The sequence below is a fragment of the Choloepus didactylus genome, chromosome 3 (assembly GCF_015220235.1).
Source record: "Choloepus didactylus isolate mChoDid1 chromosome 3, mChoDid1.pri, whole genome shotgun sequence".
Taxonomy (NCBI): Eukaryota; Metazoa; Chordata; class Mammalia; order Pilosa; family Megalonychidae; genus Choloepus; species Choloepus didactylus.
Genome location: NC_051309.1, coordinates 172,092,787 through 172,109,566, shown reverse-complemented (window position 1 = coordinate 172,109,566; position 16,780 = coordinate 172,092,787). Strand labels below are relative to the sequence as shown.

Here is a 16,780-nt window from a genome sequence, read left to right as displayed (position 1 = left end):
AGAAATCTCATAACACAAAAGGCATTTGAATACCAGATTATTAGCGTACAAAGTACTGGCATACAAAGAAGCAGGAAAATACCAACCATAATGAGAAAAACCAATTTATAGAAACAGGCCTAGAAATAGCACAGGTGATAGAATAGACAAAGACATTAAAACAGCAATTATAATACACTCCAAATGTTTAAGAAGGTACAGGAAAGCATGAGCATGTTAAGAAGAGACATTAAAGACATAAAAAAGGCCAAAGTAAAATTTCTAGTGATGAAAAATATGTCTAATATGAAAAATACATTTAATGAGATTAACAGCAGATTAGGCACTGCAAATCAGTGGATTTGAGACAGATTAATAGGCACAATCCAAAGCGAAAGAGAGAAATGCCTGAAAATGAACATAGAATCAGTGATGTGTAGGACAACTTTAATGGCCTAAAATACATGTATTTGGAGTCCCAGAAAAGAAGGGGAAGGGAGAATAAGAGCAAGGTAAACCTGAAGCAAATAGAAGACAGAAAGCAATAAGAGCATAAATGAATGGAATCGAAGAAATAGAATAGGGAAAACTTAGGGGAACCTAAAGCTGATCTTTGAAAAGAACAAGAAAATTGATAAACTTTTAGCCACAATATACAGGAAAAAGAAGAGATTATCAGTATCAGAAATTAGAGTGGCTATCACTACAGAACCTACAAGATTTTTAAGTGGTAATAACAAAATTTTATTAACATTATGCCAGTAATTTCAACAATATAGATGAAATAAGCAAATTCCTTGAACAATACAAACTCAGAAAGCTCACTCAATAAGAAAGATGACCTGAATTTCACTAGATTTATTAAGAAATAGAGAGATGTAGATGGCTTCACCAGTGAATTCTACCAAACATTTAAGGAAGAAATGATATCAGTTCTTAACAAACCTTTCTAAACAAAGAGGGAACACTTTTCAACCAATACTTTGAGGCCAGCACATGATCCTGATATTACAGACCAATATCCGTTATGAACATAAAAGCAAAAATTGTTGACAAAATTTTAGCAAACTGAATCCAATAATATATGGAAAGGATAATATATCATAATCAAGTGGTGTTTACCCAAGGAATGCAAGGTTGATTTAACATATGAAAATTAATCAATGTAATTCATCATATTAACAGAGAAAAAAGAAAAACCCTAAGATCATCTCCATAGATGCAGAAAATTTTTTCCAAAATATTATATTAATGATAAAAACTCCCAACCAAGTTGGAATAGAAGGGAATTTCCTCAGTCTGTTAGAAAGCATCTATGAAAAAACCTAAATGTAACATTATATTTAATGGTAAAAGACTGAGTGCTTTCCCCCTCTGATCAGGAGTGAGATAAAGGTTCCCTCTTACCACTTGTATTCAGATTGCAGTGGAGATCATAGCTAGTACAATAAAGCAAGGAAGAAAAAAGGCATCAATATGGGAAAGTAAGAAGTAAAACTATTTGCTGGCTGTGCCAGTTTGAATGTATTGTGTCCCCCAATGTAGTGTAGTCTTGTGGGGCAGATATTTTGGTGCTGATTAGATATGCTTGGAATGTGCCCACCCAGCTGTGGGTGATGGCTCTGATGAGATATTCCCATGGAGGCATGGCCCCACCCATTCAGGGTGGGCCTTGATCAGTGGAGCCATATAAATGAGCTGACTCAAAGAGAAGGAACTCAGTGCAGCTGTGAGTGACGTTTTTGAAGAGAGCAAGCTTGCTAGAGAGGAACGTCCTGGGAGAAAGCCATTTTGAAACCAGAACTTTGGAGCAGACGCCAACCACGTGCCTTCCCAGCTAACAGGAGTTTTCCGGACGCCATTGGCTATCTTCCAGTGAAGGTACCCGATTACTGATGTGTTACCTTGGACACTTTATGGCCTTAAGACTGTAACTGTGTAGCCAAATAAACCCCCTTTTTATAAAAGCCAATCTATCTCTGGTGTTTTGCATTCCACAGCATTAGCATACTAGAACAGATTTTGGTACCAGAGAAGTGGGGTGCTTTTGCTGCTGAGTCTGCAAATACCAAACATGTTGGAATGGCTTTTCAAATGGATAAGGGGAAGATTCTGGAAGAATTGTGAGGAGCTTGATAGAAAAGGCCAAAACTGCTTTAAAGAGACTGTTTATGGAAATATGGACTCTAAAGATATTTCTGATGAGGACTTGAGCAGAAATGATGAATGTGTTGTTGCAAACTGGAAGAAAGGCGATCCTTGTTTTAAAGTGGCAGAGAATTTGGGAAAATTGAGTCCTGGCGTCAGATGGAAGGAAAAATTTGAAAGTGACAACCTGGAATACATAGCTGAGGAGATCTCCAGACTACATGTGGAGGAGGTACCCTGGCTTCTTCTTGCAGCTTATAGTAAAATGCGAGCAGAGAGAGATAAACTTAGAACTGAACTCTTGGGTACAAAGAAACCAGAAGCTGATGGCTTGGAAAATTACGAGCTTCTGGGGGTGGAATCCCAGAAGCTACAGCCCAATGTGAGGATGTAACCAAACATGGAACCCAGCCACCATTTCAGTACAAGCCAAGATTGGAGATGGAATTATCCAGAAAGGATTTGTGGAAAGTCCTATAGTCTGATGGCTTTGACCCCTGCATGCTTCATGCGAAGCCAACAGAATTTTTGTGAGATCTTTACAGACAGAGCCATTGCCAGTCTGGACTGGAGAAGACAGACAAGGAACAAACTGAAGGAAAAATTTCTTCAAAGACAGAGCCATGGAGATTGAGGTCTGGAGTCAAGAGGTCTTGGGCTAGGAGGGCGGAGTGGCCCACACGCATGGAAAGGGTGAGTTTGCCCTGGAGGTCGAGGGCGGGCCTTCCGCCTCGATGCTCAGGAAATGTCTTGCCACCCCAAGCCCCAAAGAGGGTGGAGCACATTCCCAGGGAATTGGGGAGAGCCTGGCTGCCACCACACTGTTCTGAAGGGGTTGAGCATGTGCCCCGGAGATGGAAGGGAATCTGGGAGCTGCCCCAATGTTTGAGGAGGGTGGGGCTGAGAAGGTGGTCTCCCCAATGGGTGGATATGTTGGAGCACTCACCCAAGTGTTTGGAGAGGAAAGGGCTGCCACAAAGGCCCTTAGGAAGGGTTAGACTTCCGCTCTCTCAAGCCCCAAGGATGCAATGTTGTTCTGTAAATGACTCTCAGACTTTGAAATCTAATGGAGTTTGTCCTGCGGGTTTTAGGAACTGTTTTGGTCCTGTTAACCCTGTTTTCCCTACTCTTTCTCCTTATGGCAATGGGAATGTTTATCATATGAATGTCCCTCCTTTGTATATTGGAAGCATATAACTTGTTCTAAGTCCAGTCCACAGATCCAAAGCTAAAGGAGAATTATGCCTTAGGACCCACCACGCCTGTAATTGATTTTGATAGGATCTTGTACTTAACTTTTGTTACTGAAATGATTTAAGTTTTTGTGATATTGTGATGGAATGAATGTATTTTGTATTTGGAAAGATAATGTCATTTTGGGGTCCAGGGGGTGGAATGTGCCAGTTTGAATGTATTGTGTCCCCCAAACACCATTATCTTTGATGTAGTCTTGTGGGGCAGATGTTTTGGTGCTGATTAGATTTGCTTGGAATGTGCCCCACCCAGCTGTGGGTGATGGCTCTGATGAGATATTCCCATGGAGGCATGGCCCCACCCATTCAGGGTGGGCCTTGATCAGTTGAGCCATATAAATGAGCTGACTCAAAGAGAAGGAACTCAGTGCAGCTGTGAGTGACGTTTTTGAAGAGGAGCATGCTTGCTAGAGAGGAACGTCCTGGGAGAAAGCCATTCTGAAACCAGAACTTTGGAGCAGACGCCAGCCACGTGCCTTCCAGCTAACAGGAGTTTTCTGGATGCCATTGACCATCCTCCAGTGAAGGTACCCGATTACTGATGTGTTACCTTGGACACTTTATGGCCTTAAGATTGTAACTGTGTAGCCAAATAAACCCCCCTTTTATAAAAGCCAATCCATCTCTGGTGTTTTGCATTCCACAGCATTAGCAAACTAGAACACTGGCATAATGATTATCTATTTTAAGAATCCTAGGGAAGCTGCAAAAAACCTATCAGAGCTAATAGCTGAATTTAGCAAAACTATAAGATACAATCCACCTTTTAAAAAAAAATCAATCAGCACAGAAAACTTTCTTACCTTCTTTTGAACTCACTGTGAATAACTAATATGGCCAAGGTCTTATTTTATGGATTATCTTTCATGATCAGTTCCCCTTATTATATGCTCTCCCAGCACCCTGTCATTTTCCTTCACAGCCCTCTAAGTAAATTTTAAGATTTTAATTTGATATTTCTAGGACTGTCTAATTAAGTTCCATGGCTTGTTTAATGATATATCCCAATGCCTAGGCTTAGTGCCCCAGATGCAAAAAAAGGACTCAGTAAATAGTTAATGTATGATTCAGTAAATTACTGAGCACCTGCTATGGAAGAATCACTGCTAATAAATTTTTGCACTGCAAACACCACTACCTACAGGATGTTCTTCAAGGTACGTGACAATACATAATATTTTTTTCTTGTGTGCCATGAACTGGGCTAGGAATATGGATTATAAAGATGAATGAAACAATCTCTACTTCAAGGAGTTCACAGTCATGTTTGAATGTTGCATGGATACATAGCCAATATAATTCTCAAATATTTTTTGAAAGACATGAAACAATTAAGCTTTCTCTGTTGGAAAACAATATTTGAGGTGAGTTTCAAACAATAAAACTTTATGATATACTGAAGGGCAGATTTATAAATTCTTTAGTTATATAAGGAATGAATGAGTTAGAAATAGTGCTTATAACTACCTTGCCAGTAACAGAAAAATAAAAATAGTGTCTTAGCAGGGCCTGTTAGGTTCTTCAGAAAACCATGTGGAAAGCTTTACTGTTACAGAGTCTAATCTTGTTGCAGCATATTATTTGCACCCAAGAAACTATCCTCATCTTCCTTTCAAGTTAAACTTAGTGATTTATTTAGTTAGGGTTGTTGGAAAGTCTCCATTTGGAAATTTGTAATTTTGTTTGTTTGTTTTCATGGAATCTTGTCAACATGAATTGTGTTAGAGGTTCTCTTACTGGAGATAGAAATAATTATTTAGCAGACTCTGAAATGAAAACAGACCTGGCCCCCAATTTCCTGGAGGTGATTTAGCATGTGAAAGTTAAGCGCTCTGAGCCAAAAAGAAGAGAGATAATATGATGCCCAGTTATTATTATTAATATTTTCACCAAAAGAATTTCATTTAAACAGATTGTCTTCAGGCATTTTATTTTCTCTTCTATAAGATCCTCGTAATATTTTTAATGGATACTTATTTCTTTTTCTTCTCTTTCTCTTGGAGTAGAAGATTATACTTTCTTTTTTTTTTAAATTCAGTTCTTTTAAACCTTTTAAATACTAAATTTTAAGTCATAAATGTAGAAAATCTATAGCAACAATGTGATGAGAATCACCTAGGTTACTTATAAAAATGAAAATTCACACTTTCAACTCCAGAGATTACAATCCATTAGGTTTTTGTTGGAAACTCAATAATATACATTTTTTCTCAACATGTAGAATATGGAGGTGATCTAGTTTAAGCAATCTGACTGACATTTTACAGCAAAAGAGAACATTATTGAGTGGAGACAGACTAAAAAGTAGCTAAGAATTCTTAACTAGATCTTAATTAATTTGAAACATAATGAATTTCTGGAATATTACACATCAAACACTTTAATATCAAAGTTTCAAATATCAATAATTTTAAATTTAGTTGTTATTTTGAATGCAAACATCTGCTTTCTTCCTTTAGAGCAAATCATTAAGAATGGATTATAAAACTAACCTAGACAAGTAAAAATTATTGAAAAATGGTTACAATATGAAAGAAGCCAGACACAAAAGGGTCCATATTGTATGATTCCACTTCTGTGAAATTCTAGAATGGGCCAAGGTAATACAGAGTGACAGAAAACAGATCACTGGTTGCCTGGGGTAGGGGGTAACTGCAAAGGGCATAAGAGAACTTTTGGGGATGATTAAGATGTTCTGTATCTAGATTGTAGTGGTGATTACTTGAGTGTGTATATTTGCTTACTTATGGAATTGTCCACTTTAAAAGAATGATTTTATTGTATGCAAATTTACCTCATTAAAGTTGATTAAAATAGGCTGTAAGATATTTTTAAGTTTTTTTTAAGTAAGGCCAAGTTTCAAAACAACTTTATGTTTTTTTGTCTTTGTGTGTGTGTGTTTTAAAACTTTAAAAAGTACTGAAAAGAACAAGATGAAAACAACATTCACCAATATTCTAATACAGACTCAATTACCTTAACATTTGGACATTTACCCACTTCTTTTTTTGCATTGATTCTTTTTTCTTTTTCTTTTTCTTTTTTTTTTTTTGGCAAGAACTTTAACAACCATCTAGGTCAACTGCTCATGGGATAAACAAGAAAAGCAAAGCCTGGAGTATTGATTCTTTATCACATATTGACGAATACATTTATAATCTCATTGCCATAAAAATTAGAATACTAAAGATAATGCTAAAGTCCACCTCGACCCCAGCATTGTCATTCTAATACCATTCACTCTCACTAGAAGCAGCCACTATTATGAGCTGGATGTTTTCAATCTATTACATGTACACTTATAAAAGTATATCCTACTTTGATTTTTTAAAATTTACTTATGGTATCATGCTGTGCACATGATTCCTCAACTTGCCTTTTTCACTTAATGTGTTTTTTTATCAATAGATAATTCTATCACTATTGATATATATAGGTCTACAAATATCTACAAATAAACTACAGATAGTTTATTTGCCATAGTTATATGTAGAAATAAATCAGTACAACAGGAATAAAAGCAGATTTAATAGTTCAGGGGAAATGCTATACTATTAATCTTTTAAGACACATTAGTATTTTGTGTTCCTATGATAGAAAAGTTCCATAATCTCGATACCAGTCTTAATGGGCTAATACTTCTTTATTTAATGTAGTGCACTCTGTGTACACAAGGTGGCAGAATCTCTATGGTACAGATAAGGGTGGCATAGAAAGGTGAGACAGCTAAGCCAGAAAAAGTGAAAAAAAATGTGAGGTGGGGAATGGGGAGTTAATGCTTAATTGGTAAAGAATTTCTGTTTGGGGTGATGGAAAAGTTTTGGTAATGGATGGTGATCACAATAGCACAACAATGTGAGTGCAATTACCACCAATGAATTATATATTTGAATATGATTAAAAGGGGAAATTTTAGATCATGTGTATGTTATCAGAATAAAAAAAATTTAAAAAACAATAGAACTGTACCACACAAACAGTGAACCCTGATATAAACTATGGATGACAGTTAATAATATAATAATATTGTTTCATCAATTGTAGCAAGGTACCCCATTAATGCAAAGGGTTAATAATAAGGAAAACTGTGCACGTAAGAGATCTGTATATGGGAACTCTGTACTTTATGCATGATTTTTCTTTATACCTACAACTTCTCTAAGCAAATAGACAAACAAATAAATGAATATTAAAAATAAAAGAAACAAAAGAATTTTGCCATAATGAACAATAAGGAAACGTAAAAGTTCAAAATTTCAAGAGAGATAGGCATTTACTTCCCAAGGTAATTAAAGAAGTAGATTTGCAATCGCCCATTTAGACAAACCTCTAATTACTAAGTTGTCTGTTGGGTAATCATTTTGAAAACACTTGTTTTTTTCCACACTGCTCTTACTAACACTATAGGCATTGTCTGGTAGGAGAATCTATATGGTGTTAAGAATTTTTTTTTTCATTTTTCTTCTGCAACTGCTTTATTTCATATTTAATAGTTTGCATATAACTTGGCAAACTAAACTAAAAAATAATTAAACACTACCAAATATAAAACTCTAAGAATAAATTTAAATGAGAAAACAGCTTTTGTATCATGTTAGTTTATTCAGTTTCCCAGCATAATCAATGACATTTCAATGGGAGATTAAAATGAGTTTTATTTATTCATAAGCTGTTACAGTCAAATATTTTACTTATATAAGCAAGTCAACATTTAAACAGAGACACCAATATCATAAGTTTGTATTGATAGATAGAGGAAGAAGTAGAATTGTTTGGATGAGAGGTGAGACATAAGTTTTTACAAGGTATTCTCCAATCTACAGACACATGTTTACTTTCTCAAGCAATACATAATTATAGTAACAATTATATAGTGCTTGCCAAGTGCCAGCCACTCTTGAACTTATTTTACAGATGTTAACTAATTTGAGCCTCCCATGTTAGGTAGGTACTATCATTATCTCCACTCTACAAATTAAGACTCTGATACAAGGAAGCTCAAAAACTTGTCCAAAGTCAAACAACTAAGAAGAGGCAGAGGTAAGATTTAAATTCAGGTAGGTTGGCTCCAGAGTTCATCATTTAAGCAGAATGCTGTTCTGTCTCTCCTGCACATCAGTGTCATATAGTAACAGGTGAGAGCTTGTAGAATTTACATTTTTCAGGAGTTTGCGAAGCATTGTGATAATACATTGCACTAGCATTTACATTTTACTTTCCATAAAGAAATAAAACCAGCGTTTCTGTCATTTCCCTTTGCGTAGTGGAAACCACAAGTTAACACAAGCGGAAAACGGCAAAACCACCAGTTACAACAGAGATTCTAGGAATTTCAAAAAAACAAATTATACAACTGAAGAAATGTTGGTCCACTTAAAATTCTCATTCTGATAAGCTAAAACCTCACTTCAGTGACTTTAGAATGTTCCCCCAAACTTGGAATAGTATACTTCTGTGTGTGTGTATTGTATGTATCCTCAGTTCTCTGAGGAAGGATTTTATCTGAAGATAAAATCATTTAGAGCTAAGATGGTGGATGAGGCAGAATTGGGCAGTACTAATTTGAAACAAAAATAAGTTTTCAGTAAAAATGAAATGTCCTTTTGAACATTCAGTTACCAACCTTGACATTTTCTCTATCTAGAATCCCGGTAATTTGGAATTTAATTCTATTATTATAGAGTAAGTTTTTCCTCCCTTAGGTATTTCTGCCTTTCTTGATTGAGTGTGGTAAGATGGAAATTTGGACTGTAAATTCTTTGTAAATGGGCTCCATATGGTTTTCTAAATTATGCAATAATTACGTATTGTGGTAAAAGGAGCTCTTTCAGATGTAATGCCATAAGAATGTAGACATTTCAATCACTCAATTAAGTCCTACCTTCATATACAGCTCATCAGAAGAATTTTCCATTTTCATACTTGAATGAAACCCAGTTTTCCGTCTTTCTCACATTTGAGGGGAAAAAATCATTTACAACTTCAAGAATGGTTGAGATCCATTTGCAATATGAAAATGAATTCTCTGCGTCATCTCTAGTGTCTTCAGCAGAAATGGTCTCTTAACCACTGCTGCCATCTGCTGGTTTTGAGATTGTTAGATTTTAGAAAAAGCAGTGCATAACGCTCCAGTCAAGATGATACAAAATGCAAATATCATTAATATGTAGTTTTGTAGACCCTGAATAATAAAAAAATAACTGTAATTAAAAAACCCAAATCAAATACACAAAAAGCACAGATTCTCAAGATTGCCAGGGAACTTACTCCCTAACGCACAGGCTCTTTTGCTACCTATCCAAGCAATCATCCAGACTCTCCTTGAAAGACTGCAAGAGCTTCACTAGTTCACATTCAGTAATTACATGTTGGCACCCTCCAAGCCAACATGTGCTGAGATTAAAATAGCGAGCAAAAATGGGGCATGGGAGGCAGAAATCAATCAAATAATCATATAAAAGATTGTTACAAAGTGAGAGGGTGTTGATAAGTAATGTACCATGGTTGTTTGAGGGTGTGTTATAAAAAATACTAACTTGTCTGGTGTGGGGAATGAGGGTTGAGCTGCTAACCATGAATACCAATATAGTAGGCAGGGGAAAAGCAGCAGCAGGTAGAGATTCTAGGAAGAAGGAATTTATGTGCATGATAGCCCTGTTGTATCAGAAAGCATGATTCTTCCCAGAGACTGAAAGATGGCCAATGTGAATGGAACAATGAGAGTAAATTGTAGCAAGATGAGCTTGGAGGGCTATGGGCTCAAGCACACAGGGATATTTTATGTGACATCAAGGCTTTTGGGTTTTATTTTAGCAAGCAATTAAAGGAAAGGGAAAGTGGGTGTTGTGAAAATATCAGATTTGCATTTTCTAAAGTCCACGTTTTGCAGATTCAAGGGGACCAAAATGGATGCAAGAAGACCAGTAAGGAGGTGACTGTAGTCTTGCATGGGAGAGATGATAAAGGACAGATGGAGAAGCAGAGAGGAATGTAAAGGGTGAGGAAGAAACAGAGAGCAGTGTGAAGAATGACTATGTTTGGGGGCAGTGGTTTTAAAGATGGAAACCACAGAACCACTTCCCAATGTAGCCCAGTCCATCTTTGGATTAACAAAGAAATATCTTCCTGTGTTAAGTAAAAATATTTTATTTCCTATAAGTTCTATCTCTAGGGGCACAGATATATTGGTTCTAATATCTTTTCCACAAAATAAGCCCTTTAACATTGAAAAATAACTATCTTTATATCCCCTGAGGCATCTCTTTTCCTAGTTAATATTTTAGCCCCTTCAACTGTTTTTCATATGGAATGGTTTCAAGCTCCCTTGCTGTTTTTACTGTTCTCCTCTGAATGATTGACAATTTGTCTATATCCCTCTTTAAATATAGAGCCCAATACTCTAGGGCAAGGTTTAAACATCACAAAGTAAACCAGGACTAGTGCCTCTCTAATTCTTGATATATGATCTAAAACTACATTCAGAGTTTTTAATAGTAAAATCATATAATATTTTTAGATTTATTAAGACAAATGCTAATTAACACATAGCCCAAACTCCCCCAAAATGTATAGCCCCTTTCTACAACTTAATAAGGAATTGGGTTAGAGTGGATTAATTTAGCTTTGTTTGATAACCAGAGACGGGTTTTGTAAATTAGGTTGGGGCCGGCTGTCCAAGTCACTGTAAGCCTCAGCACTCCTAAAAATCACTCTAATCACAAACTCTATAAGTGAAAGACAGCACCACAAAGCATTGCCAATACTGAACAGCTTATTTTAAAAATACACACACACACATACACACACGTGTGTGCTCATACTCAAATCCTGCATTAAGGCTTTTGTTTTCCTAACACCTTTTTCTTAGTTTTTAAGACTGCAACGTTTACCTAAATACTAGTATTAGTACTGGTGCAGAGTAGGCACTCAATAAATATTTGTTGAAAGAATGAATACACTCAGATGATTTCCAAACATACTCAGTGAATTAGACCATCGATGCAATGGTCTTACTTTAAATAAGAAAAAGCAATATATTGGGCCTCAATTAACAGCACTTGATGACCTAATTATGTGAATGCTTTACTAAGCTTTCTCTTTATTGTCTATGAAAGACAGAAGAATAATGTTTTCAGGGAGTAAAATATTTTCCCCCTTTAAGGTTAAAATCTGTCAGTATTGCCTAGTCTTCTCCCTGGGTTCTAGATTACTTTGGTAGAAAAGGCTGATTATATTTGGGCAATAGCAATGGTTTGACTAAAGTACATTGGTAAAAATATAATTTATTTATCTAGCTTAAAATGGCTAAATGTAAGATTCTAAAACAAACTTCCCCAAGAGTGACAGATATCAGATATTAAGAACATCAGAAGTGCAAAACATCCAATAGATGCAATGACGTCATTTTAACTAAACAAAATCATTAAACTCTTTCACACAAAAGGAGCTTGGATCTCAGCCTAAGTGTTTGCTGCTGAAGTTGTAGGCTTTTAAATATGTGGTTCAAGCATTGTTTCAAGATACATGATTGATAGGACTTAAAAGTTATAAAGGTATGTGTTTTTGTTTTGTTTTTCTCTTTGGAGTTTAGAGGATTTTGTTTTGTTTCCAAAAAATACTTTAAAAATTCTGAAAGGATTTTAGTTTCAGTGCTTAGTTTATGACTTTTTCTTAAACTGGTTGGCATGTAAAGTGCTTAAAAATTTCCTTAATAGCAGCCCTTAAGAGGCAATTAGTCATTGCATTGAATGCTAAGCACCTCTGGATATCCTTTACATTTTGTTTGTAGACAGCCTAATGTTTTTTAACTCTATAAAGGTCTAATGTTCAATGTTCAAAGCCTCTTATTTTATAAGGAAACTGTTCTAAGCTAACCTAAATTAAATATGTGTCAGAAATATGGGGAAATTTGTACTGTTATTATTTTTATTTTTTATTTTTGCCTGTTTACAGATTGACTTCTCCTTTCTTTAGAACCCATTCTCTAGTCCCAGAAAGAACTCTACCAGGATTTTACAAAACTCACACTTAACGTAAATGGAGAGAACTAACCTAGTTACAACAGTGAGGTGTTCCATCAGGAATAGGGATCTTCTCTTTATGTCCCATAGTAAATTTTTGTAGTGAAATAAAAGATTGTATGAACCTGGCACAATTCTTATTTTTTTTAAGATTTTTATAATTTTTGTGGTTATCAAAATATTATTATTAATAAAACATTTTCTCTTTTTTATTTGATTAATGATGGTATATTGGAAGGCTATTTTATATTTATCTTGTATCTTAGCACTTTACTAAATTATCTTATTGGACCTTAATATTTGCTTAAATATTTAAAACAGATAATGTTATCTGCAAATGATAATTTTTGCATTAACTTTCCTATATCTATTCTTATTTCTTATTCTTGTCTTACCAAACTGGCTAAGGTCTGCAGAAAATATTGAATAATAGCAGTGATGGAGAAATCTTTGACTTCCAACTTACAGAGAACTCTTAGATATCTCATTAAGTATGTATTTGCTATTATTTTTTGATAGAGATTCTGTATCAACTAAGGTTTCTTCCTATTCCTAGCTTTTAAATAGGTGGTTTCCTTAATTAAAAATTGGTTTTTAATTTTGGTAAATGCCTTTTGAGTATATATTATCACATAGTTTTTTCTGTTTACATAACATTGTAATAAATTACATTTGCATGTATGAACCATCTTTGCATTCCTGAATTAAACTCTACTTTGTCATGGCATATCATTCTTAAAAGATATTTGTCCATTTGGTCTTTTAAAAGGTGTTTAAATAATTTTTTTTATTCGAATGTTTTCTGATAGCCTTTCAGAGGATTCTGAGGAATTAGCACAAGGCTTAATGGTTAAGAATTCTCTCTTTCAGGGAGATTCTTATATCTATGTAAGAGGATTTTCAATTTGTATTATGTAGTAGTAACAAAAATGCTTTAGAGTAAATCTATTCTTAGTGTGTGCTACTTTATACCCGATTACCAATAAATTGTGATCACTTTTTTTAAACTTTATCAAAAAATAAAAAAAAAAAAAACTTTTCAAACAATGAAAAATGTAAAATAAGTATTTTATATTGTAGAATTAGGGGACTTAGCGATAGACCACAATTAGCGAAGGGGGAATGATAATCTAAATAGAACAGATAAGTTATGGAGAGTAATCGTAATGTTATGGGAATGCTCAGGAATGACTATGGTTTGTTAATTTTCTTGGGGTATGGTAGGAACATGTTGGAAGCAATGTAGTTATTTTAGGTTACTTGTTTTTCTTATTCCTTTGTTTTGTTTTGTGTGATCACTTTCTAAGGCAGCTTATAAAAAGCATATTATACTGGCTAATATCCAATTCTTGAATAGAAATCATTAACCTTTTTGAGAAAGATGAAATATTTTCAGAGGGATTTACAATATGTTTTGGACATAGAGTGAGTTTTTGTGGAAAGTAACCCTAACTAAAATAAATGAGAGATATGCACGAAAGTAACTTAGGGTCTGTAAATGTTATATGTTGCCTTTAATGTATTTTTAAAAAATCAGATTGTGGTCTGAATAACTTCTTTTTTTTTTTTTTTTTAATCTTCATTTTATTGAGATATATTCACATACCACGCAGTCATACAAAACAAATTGCACTTTCGATTGTTCACAGTACCATTACATAGTTGTACATTCATCACCTAAATCAATCCCTGACACCTTCATTAGCACACACACAAAAATAACAAGAATAATAATTAGAGTGAAAAAGAGCAATTGAAGTAAAAAAGAACACTGGGTACCTTTGTCTGTTTGTTTCCTTCCCCTATTTTTCTACTCATCCATCCATAAACTAGACAAAGTGGAGTGTGGTCCTTATGGCTTTCCCAATCCCCTTGTCACCCCTCATAAGCTACATTTTTATACAATTGTCTTCGAGATTCATGGGTTCTGGGTTGTAGTTTGATAGTTTCAGGTATCCACCACCAGCTACCCCAATTCTTTAGAACCTAAAAAGTGTTGTCTAAATTGTGCGTAGGAGTGCCCACCAGAGTGACCTCTCGGCTCCTTTTGCAATCTCTCTGCAACTGAAGCTTATTTCATTTCCTTTCACATCCCCCTTTTGGTCAAGAAGATGTTCTCCGTCCCACGATGCCAGGTCTACATTCCTCCCCGGGAGTCATATTCCACGTTGCCAGGGAGATTCACTACCCTGGGTGTCTGATCCCACGTAGTGGGGAGGGCAGTGATTTCACCTTTCAAGTTGGCTTAGCCAGAGAGAGAGGGCCACATCTGAGCAACAAAGAGGCATTCAGGAGGAGACTCTTAGGCACAAATATAGGGAGGCCTAGCCTCTCCTTTGCAGCAACCGTCTTCCCAAGGGTAAAACCTATGGTAGAGGGCTCAACCCATCAAACCACCAGTCCCCTATGTCTGTGGTCATGTTAGCAACCATCGAGGTGGGGTAGACGAATACCCCTGCATTCTCCACAGGCTCCTCAAGGGGGCACTACATCTTTTTTTCCTTGTTTTTCTTTTTTTTTTTTAACTTTCCCTTCTTTTTTAAATCAACTGTATGAAAAAAAAGTTAAAAAGAAAACAAACATACAATAAAAGAACATTTCAAAGAGACCATAACAAGGGAGTAAGAAAAAGACAACTAACCTAAGATAACTGCTTAACTTCCAACATGTTCCTACTTTACCCCAAGAGAGTTACCTAATATAGCAACATTTCTGTGAATTTGTTCCTACTATATCCATCAGAAATTAACAGACCATAGTCATTCCTGGGCATCCCCAGAACGTTAAATAGCTTATCTGTTCTTCTTGGATTACTGTTCCCCCTTCTTTAATTGTTCTCTATTGCTAGTTCCCCTACATTCCACATTATAAACCATTTGTTTTACATTTTTCAAAGTTCACATTAGTGGTAGCATATAATATTTCTCTTTTTATGCCTGGCTTATTTCGCTCAGCATTATGTCTTCAAGGTTCATCCATGTTGTCATATGTTTCACGAGATCGTTCCTTCTTACTGCCACGTAGTATTCCATCATGTGTATATACCACATTTTATTTATCCATTCATCTGTTGAAGGACATTTGGGTTGTTTCCATCTCTTGGCAATTGTGAATAATGCTGCTATGAACATTGGCGTGCAGATATCTGTTCGTGTCACTGCTTTCCGATCTTCCGGGTATATACCGAGAAGTGCAATCGCTGGATCGAATGGTAACTCTATATCTAGTTTTCTAAGGAACTGCCAGACTGACTTCCAGAGTGGCTGAACCATTATACAGTCCCACCAACAATGAATAAGAGTTCCAATTTCTCCACATCCCCTCCAGCATTTGTAGTTTCCTGTTTGTTTAATGGCAGCCATTCTAATTGGTGTTAGATGGTATCTCATTGTGGTCTTAATTTGCATCTCTCTAATAGCTAGTGAAGCTGAACATTTTTTCATGTGTTTCTTGGCCATTTGTATTTCCTCTTCAGAGAACTGTCTTTTCTCTTTTGCCCATTTTATAACTGGGCTGTCTGTACTATTGTCATTGAGTTGTAGGATTTCTTTATATATGCAAGATATCAGTCTTTTGTCAGATACATGGTTTCCAAAAATTTTTTCCCATTGAGTTGGCTGCCTCTTTGCCTTTTTGAGAAATTCCTTTGAGGTGCAGAAACTTCTAAGCTTGAGGAGTTCCCATTTATCTATTTTTTCTTTTGTTGCTTGTGCTTTGGGTGTAAAGTCTAGGAAGTGGCCGCCTAATACAAGGTCTTGAAGATGTTTTCCTACATTATCTTCTAGGAGTTTTATGGTACTTTCTTTTATATTGAGATCTTTGGTCCATTTTGAGTTAATTTTTGTGTAGGGGGTGAGGTAGGCGTCCCCTTTCATTCTTTTGGATATGGATATCCAACTCTCCCAGCCCCATTTGTTGAAAAGACCATTATGACTCAGTTCAGTGACTTTGGGGGCCTTATCAAAGATCAGTCGGCCATAGATCTGAGGGTCTATCTCTGAATTCTCAATTCGATTCCATGGATCTATATGTCTATCTTTCTGCCAGTACCATGCTGTTTTGGCAACTGTGGCTTTATAATAAGCTTCAAAGTCAGGGAGTGTAAGTCCTCCCACTTCGTTTTTCTTTTTTAGAGTGTCTTTAGCAATTCGAGGCATCTTCCCTTTCCAAATAAATTTGATAACTAGCTTTTCCAAGTCTGCAAAGTAGGTTGTTGGAATTTTGATTGGGATTGCATTGAATCTGTAGATGAGTTTGGGTAGAATTGACATCTTAATGACATTTAGTCTTCCTATACATGAACATGGAATATTTTTCCATCTTTTAAAGTCCCCTTCTATTTCTTTTAGTAGAGTTATGTAGTTTTCTTTGTATAGGTCT

At 35.6% G+C, this 16,780-nt stretch overlaps 1 protein-coding gene across 1 annotated transcript in view; it reads right to left on the bottom strand.

Annotated features, from left to right (window-relative positions):
• Positions 1-8,141: 8,141 nt before the first annotated feature.
• Positions 8,142-16,780, bottom strand: part of TMEM144 (transmembrane protein 144) — a 73,182-nt gene continuing 64,543 nt past the window's right edge. Inside the window, exon 11 of the mRNA XM_037829097.1 lies at positions 8,142-9,561. Within this exon, the coding sequence (XP_037685025.1) occupies positions 9,478-9,561 (84 nt within the window). The 3' untranslated portion in view covers positions 8,142-9,477. The remainder of the gene's footprint in view (positions 9,562-16,780) is intronic.